Source organism: Athene cunicularia, assembly GCF_003259725.1.
Source record: "Athene cunicularia isolate RWA chromosome 3 unlocalized genomic scaffold, athCun1 chr3_part1, whole genome shotgun sequence".
Classification (NCBI taxonomy): Eukaryota; Metazoa; Chordata; class Aves; order Strigiformes; family Strigidae; genus Athene; species Athene cunicularia.
In genome coordinates, this window is record NW_020799097.1 from 39,812,122 (window position 1) to 39,829,321 (window position 17,200).

General features: G+C 40.3%; 1 protein-coding gene across 1 annotated transcript in view; it reads right to left on the reverse strand.

Annotated features, from left to right (window-relative positions):
• Window positions 1-8,583: 8,583 nt before the first annotated feature.
• The window catches only part of RNGTT (RNA guanylyltransferase and 5'-phosphatase), a 185,898-nt gene continuing 177,281 nt past the window's right edge, over window positions 8,584-17,200 (reverse strand). The window contains exons 14-15 of the mRNA XM_026845915.1: window positions 14,204-14,327; window positions 8,584-11,390 (exon numbers count right to left, since the gene is read on the reverse strand). Coding sequence (XP_026701716.1) covers window positions 11,227-11,390; window positions 14,204-14,327 — 288 coding nt within the window. The 3' untranslated portion in view covers window positions 8,584-11,226. The remainder of the gene's footprint in view (window positions 11,391-14,203; window positions 14,328-17,200) is intronic.

Sequence of the window (17,200 nt, forward strand, 5' to 3'; positions counted from 1 at the left end):
CATGACATACTGCTCAAAAAAAAAAAAAAAAAAAAAAAAAAAAAAAAAAAAAAAAAAAAAGAGTATATCCCCCTCTTCCCTGTTTTTTCAAGAGGACCACTTCGATTAGGTAAGAGAAGACCAGTCTGTGACATGGACGCTTCAGTTCATTGGAAGTTATCCTGGCTGTTTCTTAGTAAATTTTTGCTGTGCTGTAATTTTATGTCAACACGATCATCTGGGCTTCACGGAGTTCATCTTCTTCTGAATAACAAGTCTGAACAAAACCTTCCATTATATCTGTTAAACAAAATTGCTGGTGTCTGATTCAAAACGGCTTGACCAGCATCCCATAGTCTAATAGAACACATGCAATCTTGTGTTGTAAGCCACCTTTAGCTGCGGTCGTAGCACTGATTGCTTGCCTGAATGTCAAAATGAATCCACTAAACTACTTGCAGCTGGGTAGCAGGGAGGTGATGTGACATGTTGATACCATTTCTTTTAACGTACAACAGGCACTCTTTGGATGTGAATTGACTTCCATTGTCACTTAGAATCCGTCCTGTAACTTGAAAACGAGAGTCTTAACACTTGTAGTAGCTGCACTGAAGTAATTTACACGGAATATTGCAAGACATTTTCAAAGCATATCTACCAAAGCTGAAAAAACAGAACTTCCGAAAAGCACAGGAAACGTTTTCTGGATTCTACCTGCAATGAGGTAGCTGATTGCCACTTAGTTGCCACTGAAGTGCAGATGAAGTTTGTGGACAATCTTGATATTGCGTTGTCATTACCAACCAGCATTTACCCCACAGACTACCCAGCCAGCATTTAGTTAGCAAACAGTCCTCACATTCTTTTTGCAGCACAATGGGCCTGGGTTTTGCAAGGAAAACCATTCCATGACCATGTTAGACAATTTTGAAAGTTAAGTTACCATTTCTTTTTGAATCAGGGAAGCTGGAAAGAGCTGTTTAGATGCATGGCTCTATCTACCCATTGCCATGGCACTCACTTCACTGTGAGCTTTGCCCTGTGCCATGGCATGTCCCTGGCAGGAGGTCTATAGGACATACCAGCCATATTTCCATTTCAGTGTCCTCCTGCAACCAGATAGCAGACGTGACAAACATCCTGCTTTTGAACTTGACTAGTGCACTTTCAGATTTGATACACTGGCCATGAACACGTCCATTGTTATAAATGAGCTGAAAAAAATTCACCTTCTTGGGGTTATAGAATGACTTGTAATCAGTTATTTTCTGTAAAGGCAGGCAAAGCCCGTGTGACTTGTAACCTCTCCAGAAAGCAGCTATGTTCAAAACGATTGTGAGAATCTAAGCTCAGTAAAAGGCAGGCAAGCCTTTTTCTATGATGGTCCATTATGCTGAATCTGCCCACTTCTATTGTGAAGACTGAGAAATGCACAACCAAGGCATCAGAAACAGTGTGGTCAGCAAGGCTAGGGATGCGATTGTCCCCCCGTACTCAGCACTGGTGAGGCCACACCTCGATTACTGTGTTCAGTTTTGGGCCCCTCAGAGGAGGGCAACGAAGCTGGTGAAGACCTAGATCACATGTTGCACGAGGAACGGCTGAGGGAACTGGGGTTGTTTAGCCTGCAGAAAACGAGGCTCAGGGGAGACCCTACTGCTCTCCACAACTACCTGAAAGGAGGTTACAGAGAGGTCAGTGTTAGTCTCTTTTCCCAAGTAAGAAGTGATAGCACAAGAGGAAACAGCTTCAAGTTGCAGCAGGGGAAGTTTAGACTGCGTATTAGGAAAAAAAATATTCACTGAAAGGATTGCGAAGCATTGGAAGAGGCTGCCCAGGGAAGTATTACCTGGGGGTATTTAAAAGACGTGTAGATGTGTTGCTTAGGGACACGGTTTAGTGGTGGACTTGGTGTTAGGTTAATGGTTGGACTTGATGATCTTAAAGGTCCTTGCCAATCTAAAAGATTCTGATTCCATGATTCTAAGGCACATTGCAAGAGGTGACAGTCTCTTCAGCTGTTAGTCCATCAGCTTTAGCAAGAGTTAAGTGCACTGAAGACAGGGTAAAGGACTAACACCAGTTCACTCAGGGAATGAAGCCCTGCTGCTTTGAGGGGGAGGAATCCATAGTAAGAAATGACTTTTCAAGAAATAAGCATAATTGTGAGACATTTTGTAGTTGTAATGCCTTACGGATAGATTTGCATTTGCATATTACACGCTAACCAGTCCCTCAGGCATCATTTAAACTCTCTCCACACAGGCAATGCTCTGTCAGTTTTCATAACCCAGCTGCCTGTACAGGAATTGTTCTGTTTTCCCTCCTGAAACTGTGTGTGAAAGCAGAATGTTCTGCACTCACAACTGGCTTTAGGGAATGGGTATTTTTGGCAAGTCTCCACAAACTCAGAAAATATTTCCCCTACCGATTTAACAGGAGCTGCTACATAACACAGTAAAGGTTACATTTTCTACTTAGAAAGAGCTGTTAGTTTCTCCTCTTTGAAGCTATCATTAGCAAATGATCCAGGCTTTTGATACCTGCCACACAGTCCTCAGTAGAGACACAGGCACACAGGCTAAACCCTTTGTCAGTACGATGAGGAGTCAGTGTTGGAGGCTGCTGTTCTCATTCCATTTCTGCAAGCATCATCACCCCCTGTTCCTCTGCAGTTCTGGGCCAGCATGGCCAGGTCTTAATGTGTCTGTCTGTAATTTTCTGTGAAGCATCAGGAAGCCTCAGTGGTACAGCCAGACTCCAAAAGGAGAACAGTTATTATACACAAATACACAAGGCTTTAGTATTTGTGCATCTACTCTGTGTCCAGGGTTTTGTGGCTCCTGTAAATTGGAGAGATACAAGAGTTACAGTAGTTAATAACTACAAAGCTATAGTTAATAGTGACCTGCTTTTGCTTAAGACTTGTGTGCCTCCACATTTGTTACTGATGGACTGTTGGCCCATTTCCACTGGTCAGGATGGCTCAGTCATGCACGTTGCCCCTCTACTGGAGCTAAACAGCCTCCCTTACTGCCCTGGGATCAACCTGCCTTCCCTGCTAATAAAGTCATGCCTTGGGGGGAAAGAAAAAGGGGTGTTTTACCACCCCATCAGACCGGAGCATCCCTTTCAGACACCTATGTCTTTCTCCAGCATACCTTGATCCCTGGTCTGGGGGAGTGAAGAGCATTACTAAGCTGTGTGGTCAGAAGTTGTCCAGTGGGGAAACACACAAGTCCGTCAGTATCCAAATATCTCATCTCACTTCCATGAGCAACACTCTTGCAAGGCCATGCTGGAAACGGCCAAGCTTTGGGAGGGGGCAATGCTTGCGGGGAAAGGCTGGATCCAGGCTCTACAGCCCTGGCACCACCCCAAGTTCATTGTCATCCCCAGCATAATTACATGATTGAACTGGAAGCCTCTCGGGAAAAGGGAGGCAGTGAGCCTGCCCATGTTCAGACATAGTGCTGGAGGAGTAGCAGTGTGTGCCTTCTCCATCCTCCCCACTGGTGCCAGGGATTTAGGGAACACAGAGCAAGACCTGTCCTGCAGAGCCAGTAGTACAAGAGAAACCACAGGAAGGGAGGGTCGATAACAGTTTCCAGCTATTTTTCACTTTTTCTCCTACAAATGCTGGCAATAATTGGGCTGGATAAAGATGTCAAAATGCTCGTTTCAGATATCTGAGGAAAGGAAGGTGCAAAACCATCCTCTTCCCTAACAGCCACACTCCTCTTGCTGTGCTTGGGAGGCTGCATCCAGCAGCTTACGCCATGCAGAAGCAGAGTCCAGTGCCACTTTTTATGGGTGCACCAACTGGAGATCACCATCCTCATTTTGAAAAAACTATTTAGCTGTGATACCAGAACCAAAGGAGATTGTGTTTTTCTTCTTGACATTTCTAAGAGAAAGTGAATGGCCAGCCACTAGCCAAACTGGCTGGAACAGGCTCCTCTTAGTTTCAGGGATAAAACACACAGCTTTGATGCAAGCAGCAACTGGTGAAAAGCGCAAAGCCAAACATGACCACTTAAAACTTCAGCATTTGCCTGCCACAGATTATTTTTGTGGAATACCAACAGGTCACTGACTCACATGGTAAATATCACCTGGCAGCAGAATTACCACTGATTTCATACGATTGATTTCTCAGCCCAACGGTAGCATACTATATCTTTTCTTTTAAAAGATGGCAGGAGAGAGTAAATTATTCCAGGAGCCCACTGCTTTAAAGACCAGAAAATCTTTCAGAGATGCAAGTTTTTCAGTGCCTGATGGAAAAAAAGAGACATTTTTCCTTCATAGTGCTTTCTGAGCAGTTATTTTATGGATCTCAAACCACCATATTGTCAAATTAGAATTCTTCATTAAAAAGGTCTTGCATAAGATAAACTGAAACCAAAGAAGTTTGTAAGTAATAAAATACTCAGTGAAATAGCACTGACAGACAAGAAAACTGACAGGGGGAATTCAAACAAGATTGTTTTTCTGGTTTTTATCTTACCTCATTACAAAATCAGAGAATTGTCTAGGTTGGAAAAGACTGTGAAGATCATCCAGTCCAACCATTAATTTAACACTGACCATTCCCAACTACACCAGATCCCTCAGCGCTATGTCAACCCTACTCTTAAACACCTCCAGGGATGGGGACTCCACCACTGCCCTGAGCAGCCCATTCCAACACCTAACAACCCATTCTGTAAAGAAATGCTTCCTAATATCCAGTCTAAACTTTCCCTGGCACAACTTGAGGCCATTCCCTCTTATCCTATCACTTATTACTTGGTTAAAGAGGCTCATCCCCAGCTCTCTGCACCCTCCTTTCAGGGAGCTGTAGAGGGCGATGAGGTCTCCCCTCAGCCTCCTCTTCTCCAGACTAAACATCCCCAGTTCCCTCAGCCCTGGAGAAAGACGTGTTTCTGGTTTTGCACACCAGCTGTGCCACTCCAAATCTGTCCCCTTATCCCTGTACTGCTCAGTTTTCAGCAGACTTGCTTCTGTCATGGTCCACTTGAATGGAAATATTGCATAGTCATGTCTGTGACTTGTTCCTGGGGCTTCTTACTCTGGAGAGTTCATCGTAACAGTGTCTGACAGAGGTAGCTGTCTGGAATTCATCCTTTTACCTCTCCAGTCCTGGAGTCTGCTCCATCTTTCAGCTTAAATTAACATGTACACTGATAACATGTATATTTCTACTGGCAGGATTTGAGGCAAGAGGAAGGTGGAGCATGTAATGTCCTGATGTCACATGGTGCCCTGTTTGGAGCCCAATGTGCCCTACCCATGCAGCTTGCTGACAGGGTAGGTGGCAGGAAGGCCAAGGGCATAGCTGGCTGCTTCAATAGTAAAATCTGTATCTGGGAGCTCTCTTGGCACTCCAGCACTGCTCTTGGGTTTATACAGCACTGATTTACCTAAAAAGGGCTAAAAAGTGTCCTCATGCTCCTGTGCTGTGATGCAGGGATGTGTCTCACATAGCTGCTACTCCCAGTGATCCAGGAGCATACACTGCTGAGTGTGTAATCATACCCCAGAGCTTTCAGAGCTCGGGCATAGTCTAACAACTAGACAAAGAGTAATGGCTTACCTGTTACTCTGCTCTTCTAGGACCTCATCCCATACACTTTGGCTCTTGGTCCTACCTCATTGCTGCTGGCCCTCTTGAGAGGCAGCCTGAGTCTTCTGGCTGAAGGGTAGGTCCTTGCACCCCGTGCCAGTCTTCACTTGTCCTGCCTCCTCCAGTCACCATCCTCCTACGTAAAAAGCCATCTCTTTTCTTGGTGCCACTGACATAATTTTACCTCTTCCCTTCCTCTTTGGCACACAAGATGATACCAGTTCTGGCTGCCTTTTGTGTCCTTTCTTCCACAAAACCAAAATGTAGAAACTGAAGGGCATCATCTTGTACTCATGCCTGGTCTTCAGCTGCTCTCACTGTGACACGTGGGTGATTTGCAGGCCACTGCAACACTCCCCTCCTACACCCACGGCACGGTCTGCCTATGGAAATCTGTACTCCTCAAATTTTTTCTCTTGAACCATCCTACCTTTTTCAATTGAATTTTTTACCCTTTGGATTAAAGTTTCCCATCCCTTGATGATCAAATTAGTTCAGAAACTCTTTGAAGTATGTTTTGATAATAAAATACTGTTCCTCCAATCTTACATACTTGGCATTTATAGAGATCTATTTAATATGATAACCTTATCACCTCTGCACATTAGAGGAAGTTCTGAATAGAAGTTAATCAAAATTTAATTTTCTCATAGACGAATGCTCCTGAACCCAATTTGTGTGCTTTCTGCTAGTCAAATAGACACAAAGATACTGTGAGAGGAGGAGAGAAAGTGAACATGAACAGTATTTCTGATTAAATAAATTCCTATCATGGGAGTCTATTTGGCTATAATCTGGTTTTATTAAAAAATGTTTATTATTTTTACATCCAGTGTTTTCCAAGAGAAGTCACACTGGATTTTTTTTTCTCATCAAGTTTATTGAGAGTCTTCCACATTTTCACACTTTCATATGCACCAGCATCACCAGAAAGTTCTCATACTAGTGCTGGTTACAACCTACTCATGTATCCCCCTACTGCTGACTATGGATTGAAATAAACCAGATGAAAATGAGACCCAACTGAGGGAAAAACTCTTTCATAAATGTCTCAACCTCTAGCCTCAACTCTACAAATCTCTGCAGCTGAATAGAGACTTCAGCTTGTTGGGAAGCTCAGCGGACCATCACCCGGGAAGCAGGAGTGCTAACCTACATTCCCACTGCAAACATTATCTAATTGATCCAGATGCCAGTGCAAAGAGTATGACTTACCTTTGTCAGTACACAAAACAGGGAGACGGGGTCTTGAGGGAGGGAAGACGAAAAGACTGCTTGCCCATATGATGAATACTGTCACAGCTGGTAGGTGCTGCTTTGATTTCCCTGTGCAAGCATAACTTACAGGGGCAGTACTGCCCTATCCATCAATTGTCAAGGCTGGTATCTACAGGCTTGGAGTGCAGCACTGCCCTCGAGAAACATGAGCAGAGGGCCAGCTGCAGGGCACAGGCTCTCAGTCTGACATCTGATGGCAGGACAACTTGAAAAGCAGGTAGGCAGGTCTAACAGAGGAATGCAAGCTTGAGGAGCTATGCCATAAGCACAGGTTGTAGAAATCTGACACAGAAACAAACGGTTACAGGTGAAATCTAAACCCTGTAGCGTTTGTAAACCTTGGAACATGCCGAGGTCCAACCTTGTGTCATTGTGTAGGAGAATGGAAGTGATCTGGCCACTTAAGGCTTTTCAGCCAAATGTTACTCTCATGCAAGTTAACAGAACTGCTTGGATTTAGGATTTGAAGTCCAAATGAAAGCAATGTAATCTATGGAAAATAAACAGATCTTTACCAACTAACTGGATACTTTTAATAGTATTATAAATTTAATTGACCACTGCAAGAATTCTGATGCTATGAAATTTACCTTCAATAAAAATATTTAGCACTGTGCTGACAAAAGCCTAATAACACATGGGAGTAACATAAAATGATACACATCATATTGATTGAAAAAGAATTGAGAGGAAACACTGAAGAGACAGACACCTGCAAGAGATACACAGGAGCAACAAACTGGACTTCTGCTCTCACTCTCTGTTGACTACAGATGAATTCTAGAAAATTAGCTTGCTGTGCCAATGCCTTGGTAAATATTCTAAGGTCATTAAGGTACAATTATGCATTATACATTATGCAAATATAAAGTCACACCTCTTACAACACAAAACTGAGGAGCTGCTATGCCAGGAAGCGGGGATCCTGAAGGACTGCTCCAGTGAGCAAGCAAGCCACCACGAACTACACAGTGCCATGTGCTGGCCAGGCGCATCAGCCTGCTTCCTTAACGCATACAGAGGGGAGTACTGAGCAGGGGTTAGAGAAGTTAGCACACTCCCCCAGGGTGTGCTCAAATGACAGATCTGGTTTGGCATTCACACTCAAACACTAGAAAATCAGAAATGGTTGAGAAAAGCACCACAAGAATTGCACACATAACAAGAACATACCAGCAGCAGAGGCAAGATCTCAATTAGAAGGAAATTTCAAAAGTCAAGATGGGGCTTTTTAGTTCCTGAAGATACACTCTAGGCAGCTGCATATGAAAAGGAAACTGCCCTATTACAAGTCCAGGAGTTGGTTCAAGTAGGTGGGCTACCAGTTTAGAGTCATGCTGGAGGATAAACCAGCAGGGAAGACCCATGCAGACCTTCTGCAACTTTTCATGCAATTGCACTTAACCCTGAATGGATAAGCTCCATAACATTAGCCTGTCATAAAATATGTACCTGAGGCACCATTTGGTTTCTTTCTGGTTGTAGTTGCAGGAAGAGCAAATTGTACTTAAAAATGGCATAATGGATCATGGCCACCACTGGGCTGGGGAGCTCCTACCTGGAGAAAAGCCATTGACCTCTGATGGTGTGGATAATTTTCCTGGAGGACTGAGCAGCAGTAACACCACAGTATCCTTCTGCTTGCATCGGTACCAAGAAAGCACAGGCATCAAAAGTAAACACAACCTTTGGAAAAGTATTTTAAACCACTGACTTTATTAAAATACTTAATACACAGTTTGCAGAGGAATGTACTTACATTTTATGGAAACTCCACTGAAACCAAATTTTAATTATGTATTTAACAAATGACAAAACAGTGGATGAATTCATGCTGTACACCAAAGAATAGACAAGTTAGGGTTTTTTTATCATCATTATTTTCCTGGCACAGACTCTTCTTTGCTTCTTAGCTTCAATCTCCTCAGTATCTAGTAGCAGATAAAGGAGGTCTGCATTTCTCACAGCATTAAACCCATCTGGTCTAAGTGAAATTCCATTTGTTTTCATCATGTTCTTCATTCAACCCTTCACCAGTAGCTTCCTTTTTCAGAAAAGCAAAGGCGACTGACCTCTAAAAAGCTACAGGTCATAGTGCAAAGAAGAGTTCAACAATCAAACGTGAAAGTGGAGCTCTAAACCTTCACAGAGTCATTACTCTTTCAAAATACCCATTTCAAACTGAGAGTGGGAAAAAAGACAGTGTCAAAATACAAGGGCCACAACACATTCATGGACTTGGTGGAATGCACGTGGAAGACAGCCTGAGGTGCTACAGCTCTAAAACAAAAGGTAAACCAGAAGCTAGGTCTTGTTCGAGTACAAGATGCAATGGCTGGGAAGGAGAAAGACAGAAATAATCCAGACACATCCTTACAAGTATGAAATGTCCTAACCTCATGGAGAAGGCTGTAGTCATCACACACACTGCAACTGCCACAGAACCATGAAGATCAGTGACAAAGCGTATGTTATGGCAATCTCAGTGACAAGTATAATCTGGGGGATATTATTTATACTGAGTGAAGCAATAATTAACTGTGTGTTTCAATGCAAGATGCACAGAGGCTGCATAGGTTTTCACATCAAATTGGTAAGGCTCTTTTTAGGAGATAATGTTGCAACCTTGCATAGGTGAGATTGTATCTTTTGTATAGATAATATGCAGAAACTATGTACAGTTGAAAAAAAGAACTTTGATGAACGCATTTTTTTCCCCTCAAGTTTTACCATAGTATAAAAAGTAACTTATATAACTCCTTCAATTCTCTAAAACACTTACAGAATATCCCAGAAAGAGATGCTAGGAACACCATCTAAACAATGCCATGTGCATTTATACAACAGGTTGAAACAACTAGAGAAGCCACCACAAAGCATAGTCCTAAAGTTTCAATATAGAAAAAAAAAAAAGCAGGAGTTAATTTTCCTTACAAACATTAAGTCATTTAAACAGAAATGCATTTTAGTGAGAACAAATCAATGAACTTTACTAATCAGATTGCTGAGTGAATAGATGACTCACACACTAAGTAAACTATAGAAAGAGCCAATTCGATCCCTGCTTGATAAATGTACAGTAAACTTTAAAATCTGCATTTGGTTTCAAATTAATCCCAGCTCAGAACAACTCCTCCCTTAGACAACCAGAATGCAGTTTCTCAAAACTAGCATTATGAACATCTGCCAATGCGCTGCAACAAGAGCCATCAGGGCATTCATGTGCTTCTTCATTTGGTAAAAAAGTCAGTCAGCCCGTGGATAACCATGGTGCCACAGGACAGTCAACCTTTGAAAATGAATGTCCTGTTCCCTGGGACACTCATCCACCCCTCTAAATGGCTTAATTTTGCCCTGCAGTTACCTAAACTAGGAGACTTTCTGTCTGATGGAGCTCTCTTCCACTGAACTACCTTCTCCTTTACACAGGAGTTGTCTGGCATTTCTTTTGCCATTTTGTGCCTGGATCTAAGACAACACAATTAGCGCCTGATTATTACCCTTGCATATCACAGTGACATGTAGGTTTCTGTCATATTTACAATGGTATCACTGTGGAGAACTAAGCCCTGTACTAGAAACAGTCTCTTAAACAAGAGACCTTAATACTAACGATTTGGTGTATTCCTTATCTACAGATAAACTTAAAAAGGCAAAGCTAAAATCAGCCCAGTATACATTTGGTGTGTTAGGTTCAAACAGGGGAAAAGAACAAACACCCAGCATATTTCTTTTCAAAGGGATGCTATTTACAAGAAGGATTTGCCTTTTTAATATTTCAACAACAAAAAACCAGCTATTTTTGAAATTAGTGAAATCTAAGGCGACTTAGTTTTTAACCAACATGGAGCACAAAAACCATTGCTGTTTGCTGATAAACACAAGTCTCAGAAATACAGGGAAACTATGATCAATTATACTACAGGCAACAAATTGCAACCAGTCCAATAACAATAATAAAAAAACACTTCTGCTTTTTTTAAACACAGCCTCTAAAAAGTACAGCATCCCAATGTCTTCTCAGTTCCAGATTGCTGACATTATAAATTAAAAGTGAAAAGAGATCTGTATATAAACAAGGCAGCTTTCCATTGACTTCATTGTACTGTTCTTGCCTAAACCTTTAGAAATTTCATCTTCTAATACCATAAGGTAAGGTTGAATTTATCAGTTATAAAATAATGTCCATTCATATGCAGAATTTAAAAAAAAAAAAAAATCAAACTCAAAAAAACACACCCCAGTATTTACAGCGATTCAGATTTATTTCTTTCCAGCCTTCACACTTGCGTTTCACTTTCTGCAGAACTGTAAACACACTATCTGCTGAGACCAAGGCCTTATGTTATGGTACGTGGCCTTTTGGGCGGTGGGGGTGGCATGAGTTCAGTGTCAGGATCGAGGTGGTGTTTCCGCGTCTGTCCTTGAGAAGCTGCTGTACATCTGTCAATGAACTCAAACAGCATCTCCTTCGTAACTGGATTCTGGATGCTGTTGCATACAGCTGGGAACAAAGAATATATTCTCAAGTTACTAAACCAATTTGTTGTAGTAAACAATCCAATAATTTTATCTCCTCTTTGCAAAATAAATAACATAATTTGGCTGAAGTATTGAGCCTTAAATGCAGATTTTCACAAGATGGTTGTGTCAGGAGGCAAGTATCTGCTTTACCCCAGAGAACAAAGCCATGTAGTGGGCCCCCACCTCACGGGAATCTCTCTTAAAGACAAACAAAAGGCATGTGTGCGTAGGCTTCAAGAAGCAACTATAAAAACACTATGAACTGACATCCTATGCAACAACAACGAAGGCCATGTGAGACATGGCTTGAAAACATTCATCAAATCCAAATAGCTAGAAACAAGATTGGCCTAATATTGAAAGTCTCTGAATTTAATTTAACTTTTTTTTTTTCACCAATAAGTACTATAAACACCACAAACTCACAATGCACAGGACTTTTTTAAACCCATATACCTTCACGTGGCAGCAAAACTCGACACCAAGCAAGCTACATGTTTAGCACACCAGAGCATACGACGGATGAAAGGCCATAGTGCTGCGTGGTGGCCAAGGCATGCATGTACAAGCACACCTCGATTACTGAACATGAGTCTCCAGGTCATTGTTTGTAAGTAATGCACAGGACTTTATGGACCAAATAAGAAGACTTACTTCCCTTGAAACACATGAAGTATTTTTAATACTTTCCCTATGTAACTTTAATACTATTCCTACGTAAATAATCCTCCCCAGAGAATAAGGAAGGATGGAAAAAATAAAAGGCAAGAAATTAAGTAAGAATCCTATGACTGTCTTGGAAGAAAGCACAAAATGATTAGAGGATTATTTATAGCATGTAAGGATTGGCAATAGTATGTATGCAATTTCCAGGCAAAACAATCTACTGAGCCTCTAGAGTACCAAAAAACATTAAGACTCCTTAAAATGTAATTGCAATATAGCACTGTTGCAAATAACAATGACTCTTAAACACTTTCTTTCCTGTAGAATTTCAGAACGCTTCAAAGCATTACTTTACAATTGATAAAACATCTTCCTAGCATTATTTTTTAATTATCTTACTTATTTTTGGTGAAAAGGTACTTTAAAAGTTGTACTCTATGTGACTTCAGTGGTGGGAAAGCATGATTACCAGTAGTTTAGGAACAGAATTTGGGCCGCAAGGCAGCTGGTATAATTCTGTATCAACTTTTAAGGGCTGTCCTAGCTTAATCACTAAAAAAGCCCTTATCTTTTCAATATGAAAGGTAACGAAGTTCAAAAGCAAGATGGAGACAGGTATTTATTTTGTTGGTATTTCAACCACAGGGAAAAATAAATAGTATTTTTCATCAAGAGAAAGCAAATAGAGCAGAAAGGATCTAGAGAAGGGGACAATGGAAGTCTCAAATGAAAATATACAACTTTTGGAGATTTTGAAAAAAGGCCAAAAATGAAAATTTAAAGCCAAAAGAAAACATTCTGTTTTGAAAATTCCCACAGAAAATTTGAGATATTTCTTAAAACAGTTTTTCCTGTAGCATTTAATTTTCTTTTTAATTTTTCTTTTTAGTAAGTTCATTGTATTTTGGCAGGAAAAAAAGATCAGGAATAACATAACCACTCTACGAATAGACAAAATGAGAAGAGAAAAAGGGCAGTTACGTATGCTCTTAAGAACAAAGGAAAGAATACGCTACTCCTTAATAAAGGGGAAACGCCAAAAAATACTATTGAAACAATAAAGGGAAACAGAGAAAATAAATTTAGGTCATGGTGACAAAGAGATGTCGTCGTACTTGTACGACTTCTGTGGCCCGTTCCTTTTTCCTGACAAGACTGCTCAGGCAAGTATTTCAGCTACATTCTCTGCTGGTTCCCTAAGGTGTCAACAGATTTATTATCTCCTGGCAAAATGACCATGTTTTTTTCTTTATTCAAGAAAATCTACTCACTGCTTAGGCAGGAATAAAAGTAGACTGGTTCAGAGAAGATCCTACATCATCTACGTACGCCCTAGTAAACAGCATGGATTTAAATATGATTAAACTTGATTCTGGCACTTAACAGAAGTCAGTATCAACATGACTATTGTTATTCAGCCTTGCACACTTCTATTCAAACTCTTATACTTCACCTGAAAGTAAACAACATTACTTAATTTACAATACTTGGCAAAATGTTTTTTGGTAGAAGAACATAAAAGTCTCACAGTTCTGCAGGGATATTCCCCCACCCTTCATTTGTTTCTCTATTTATTGTTTGCACGACTATTGTAGAAACTTAAGATGACCTTTTCTCTGATTAATTTTCTATCCCATCTGCCAATAATGGTTTTGGTGTTTTGAATAGAGATGAAATTATAATGGAATTTTTGTACAGCATAGTGTGCCAGTTTACATTACAACCCAACAAGCCAACATAACGCTAGGAACTGATGTTTAGTTAATTAACTGCTGTTGCAATGTTACCATAAATAAAAACTTTCTTGGTCTCATTTAAAAGACATACCCTGCCATTTAAAATCTCTTTGAGCAAGTGTTTGCAGTTCTACAAAGACCTAGGCACTTGCTTCCGCATTATCTGTTAAATACTACATCAGAATATTTGTGTAACTGATTTAATCAAATAACCCTAAAAGGCAAAGGATTTATGCTATATAAAAGCTAACCGTGAAATAAGCATTTGCAAGATGAGGTATTACTATAATAAGAAATGAAAACACAAAGTGCTTTTCTTCCTTAAACTAGAACAGAGTTAAAAAATTAAAATTTGACCCTGAAAAACTTTTAAAGCAATTATTCTACTCACCCATGGCAGTGCTGTAGGCATTTGGAAAGCTTTTGTCTACTCTCTGTCTCATGAAGACCCAGCTGTTGTTCTCAAACTTGCACTCTATGATTTTATTGTCATACTGTTTCAGTTCTTTTGTCACCTGTTTTAAAAAAAAAATTGTTTGGGATAAACGTATTTTAGTTTTTTCTTTTAGGGATAAATAATAGAAGATCAAAAGCTGCTCTGCATTTTTCAGCAACATGTCTCCATCCTACAGAGAAAAACTGCATAGACTACATCTCCATTATACGTATGCTCAGCCACTCAACATTTTAAAAATACTTTTCAAATCTGCTGTCAATATACAGCAATTATATTATGCTAAAACATCAGCAACAATAACAGAGGGGGGGGAAAAAGTCACTTCTGGCCCAAATGCAAATAGGTTTCCATGGGAATAAACTGCTTCCAGTGTAAGTGCTACTGCCAGTCTAAGTGCACGAAATGTATTATCCATGTTTCATCAACCCGCTTTGTTGAAGGTTTCCAAGCCAAATGTCAGATTTCAATACCAGAAAGAGCTTATGAAAGATCACTCCACTATTTACATTAGTATTTTCCTTTTTCTTTTTTTTTTTTTTTTTTCTTCATTTGTCTTAAAAAATTTAGATTGCAACTCCAAAATCATGCAGGATTTCAAATCACATACGTTGTAAATCTCCTTCAGGCCTCTCTCTATTGATTCATAGATTTGTCAGCAGCCAATATCCTGAGCTATTTGTCTTTCTATCTGGCAATGCTGTGTGGTTTGGAAATGTAGTTTATATGCATTGGACTTCTAGTTGTTTTGGCTACTTCATCCTATGCATCCTAATCTATGATACAATGCAAAATTTTCAAGTAACCATGGTAACCTGAGAACCTTATCTAACGCTTTAACAATTTTACCCATATACTTCACTTTGTTCCAAAGGGCCTCTTTAGAAGTATACAGCTGTATTTAACTGCTCACTGTGCTTAGTTTGCTATAGTTTACCAATGAAAAGCTGTACAAGGTAATGTAATGCTTTGGATTCAGCATCTTATGCGTAAGTGCTTTCATAAAAAGGGACTGGTTATTGCAATTCATTAGCATAATTTTTCACCTCTGTTGTCTACTTGCTATTGAGCGGTGACACAGGAATTTACTACTGTCAGAGGGATGCAGATTTGAAAAAGGCCATAACTGTCTCCAGATAGCTTAATAACACATACAGTGGAAAGGCCCCTGAACTTCTTTTCCATTAATTCCCAGATAAAGGCAATTAATTCAAGAAAATGTCCTGAGCATGGACTAAGTCCTCCTGTACTGCATGGTACAGGATTTATCTTTAATTTCATAAGCAGAATCCTAACATTCTTGGTATTTATCCTGGATACTTGTGTTCATTCCTGGATAGGGAGCCCTGGGATTTTACTTGCCAAGTGAACATAGCACTGTAAGACAGCTTTGTTAGACTCACTTGCAACCAAGGCCTGTCCTGCTACAGGACTGACAGAGTCAGAGTCAGGTTTCCATGTCACATATTATTCCTTCATCCATTTCATCACCTGAAATGAGTTTTTTTCCTAAAATCATTTAATCCTTAAGTGAAGGTCTGCCGATGATCACTTAGATGAAATCAATCGATTGCCCAGATCAGCTATCGTTTCCTTTGCAGCATGCTCTGCACAGCACGTCACTTCTTTCCATCCACGTTGAAAAGCTATATACAGTCCAGATGTTTGATTGACACACATTTGTGGACATGTTTATGTTCCATCGGGTGTATGCAGGAAAGCACAACATCCTTTTCTAGCGCGCTATGGATGCATAAATCCAGGAAGGAACTCTTGGCTGTGCAGTGCCTTGGGAAGGTATATTACTTTGAAAACAGCTGCCTAGTGGAAGCGGGGGCAGCAGGGGGTATGACCGTGTGTCTGATTTTCTGCCAAAGCAGGGAAATGTTAGAAGGATCACCTGCTAGACAGAGAAATGTATAAAACTGCAGGCAATGGCTTCAACTAACTAATCATCTCATAAGGCTTTTTCAAGGTTTATCATTCTACTGTTCAGATGCTCAGAATAGCAATAAACTAGAAGGCAGTTTTATCTGACTGTGGCAGTTAAATAGCATTAACTATCTATATATTTGTTTGGCCATTCATTAGCAATCTGGAAAATAGATCTTTCCACAAATCATGAACACCAGCCAAAGCATTGACTTAAAACTAATCTTCCCATTACAAAACTGGTGATCACAGTCTTTAACAATTGTAAGCTGTAGTCATTATTTTACAAAGGAAGAAATACAGCACTTACTCTTCCCTATACTTTAACTGACCTCAGCCCTGTAAATGTACTTACTGTAATATTAATGAACATTTTAGGAACTGCTGGTCATTTGATCAAGACCACAAGTACCGTGAGAAAAACACACTTTTCAGCATCAAAAATACTCTTCTACTCTATTGCATCTTAGTAGACTTCTAAATTAGTACTGTTTATGCACAGGAATAAATAAACCCATAGCGAGCCTTATATCCATAATTCACACTTTAATCTACCCATCACTTGCATGCTACTTTCTGTTATTTCAGTTCTAAAGCAGGACAGGGAAACAGTCAAATTTAACCGCCTCAAATTTCCTTCCCTTTGGGAACTCATTCTCAGGTGCTCAGAGCTGTGTCTTCTCAATTCTCCCTTTGGAGTATGGGGTTCGTCCCTCCTTTTCCCCCTTAAGCATTACAGTCCATAGGAGATTCTGAATAATGCACCATCATTTTTTTTCCTGAGAGATACTTCTTTTAGCTAGTGCTTCACAGAAACAGAAGTATCTTAGGAATGATGCCAGTTCTCAGCCAAAATGCTTATCCTCATCAGCAGCAAAGCTTCTGGTACAGTGCCAATGCTTCTGCCATACTGTTGATAAAATGTCTTGAACGAGCATTCAGCAATTTCAAGACGGAAACTCCCACCACACAACGGACTCCGTGGAGCCTCCCTTAATTAAG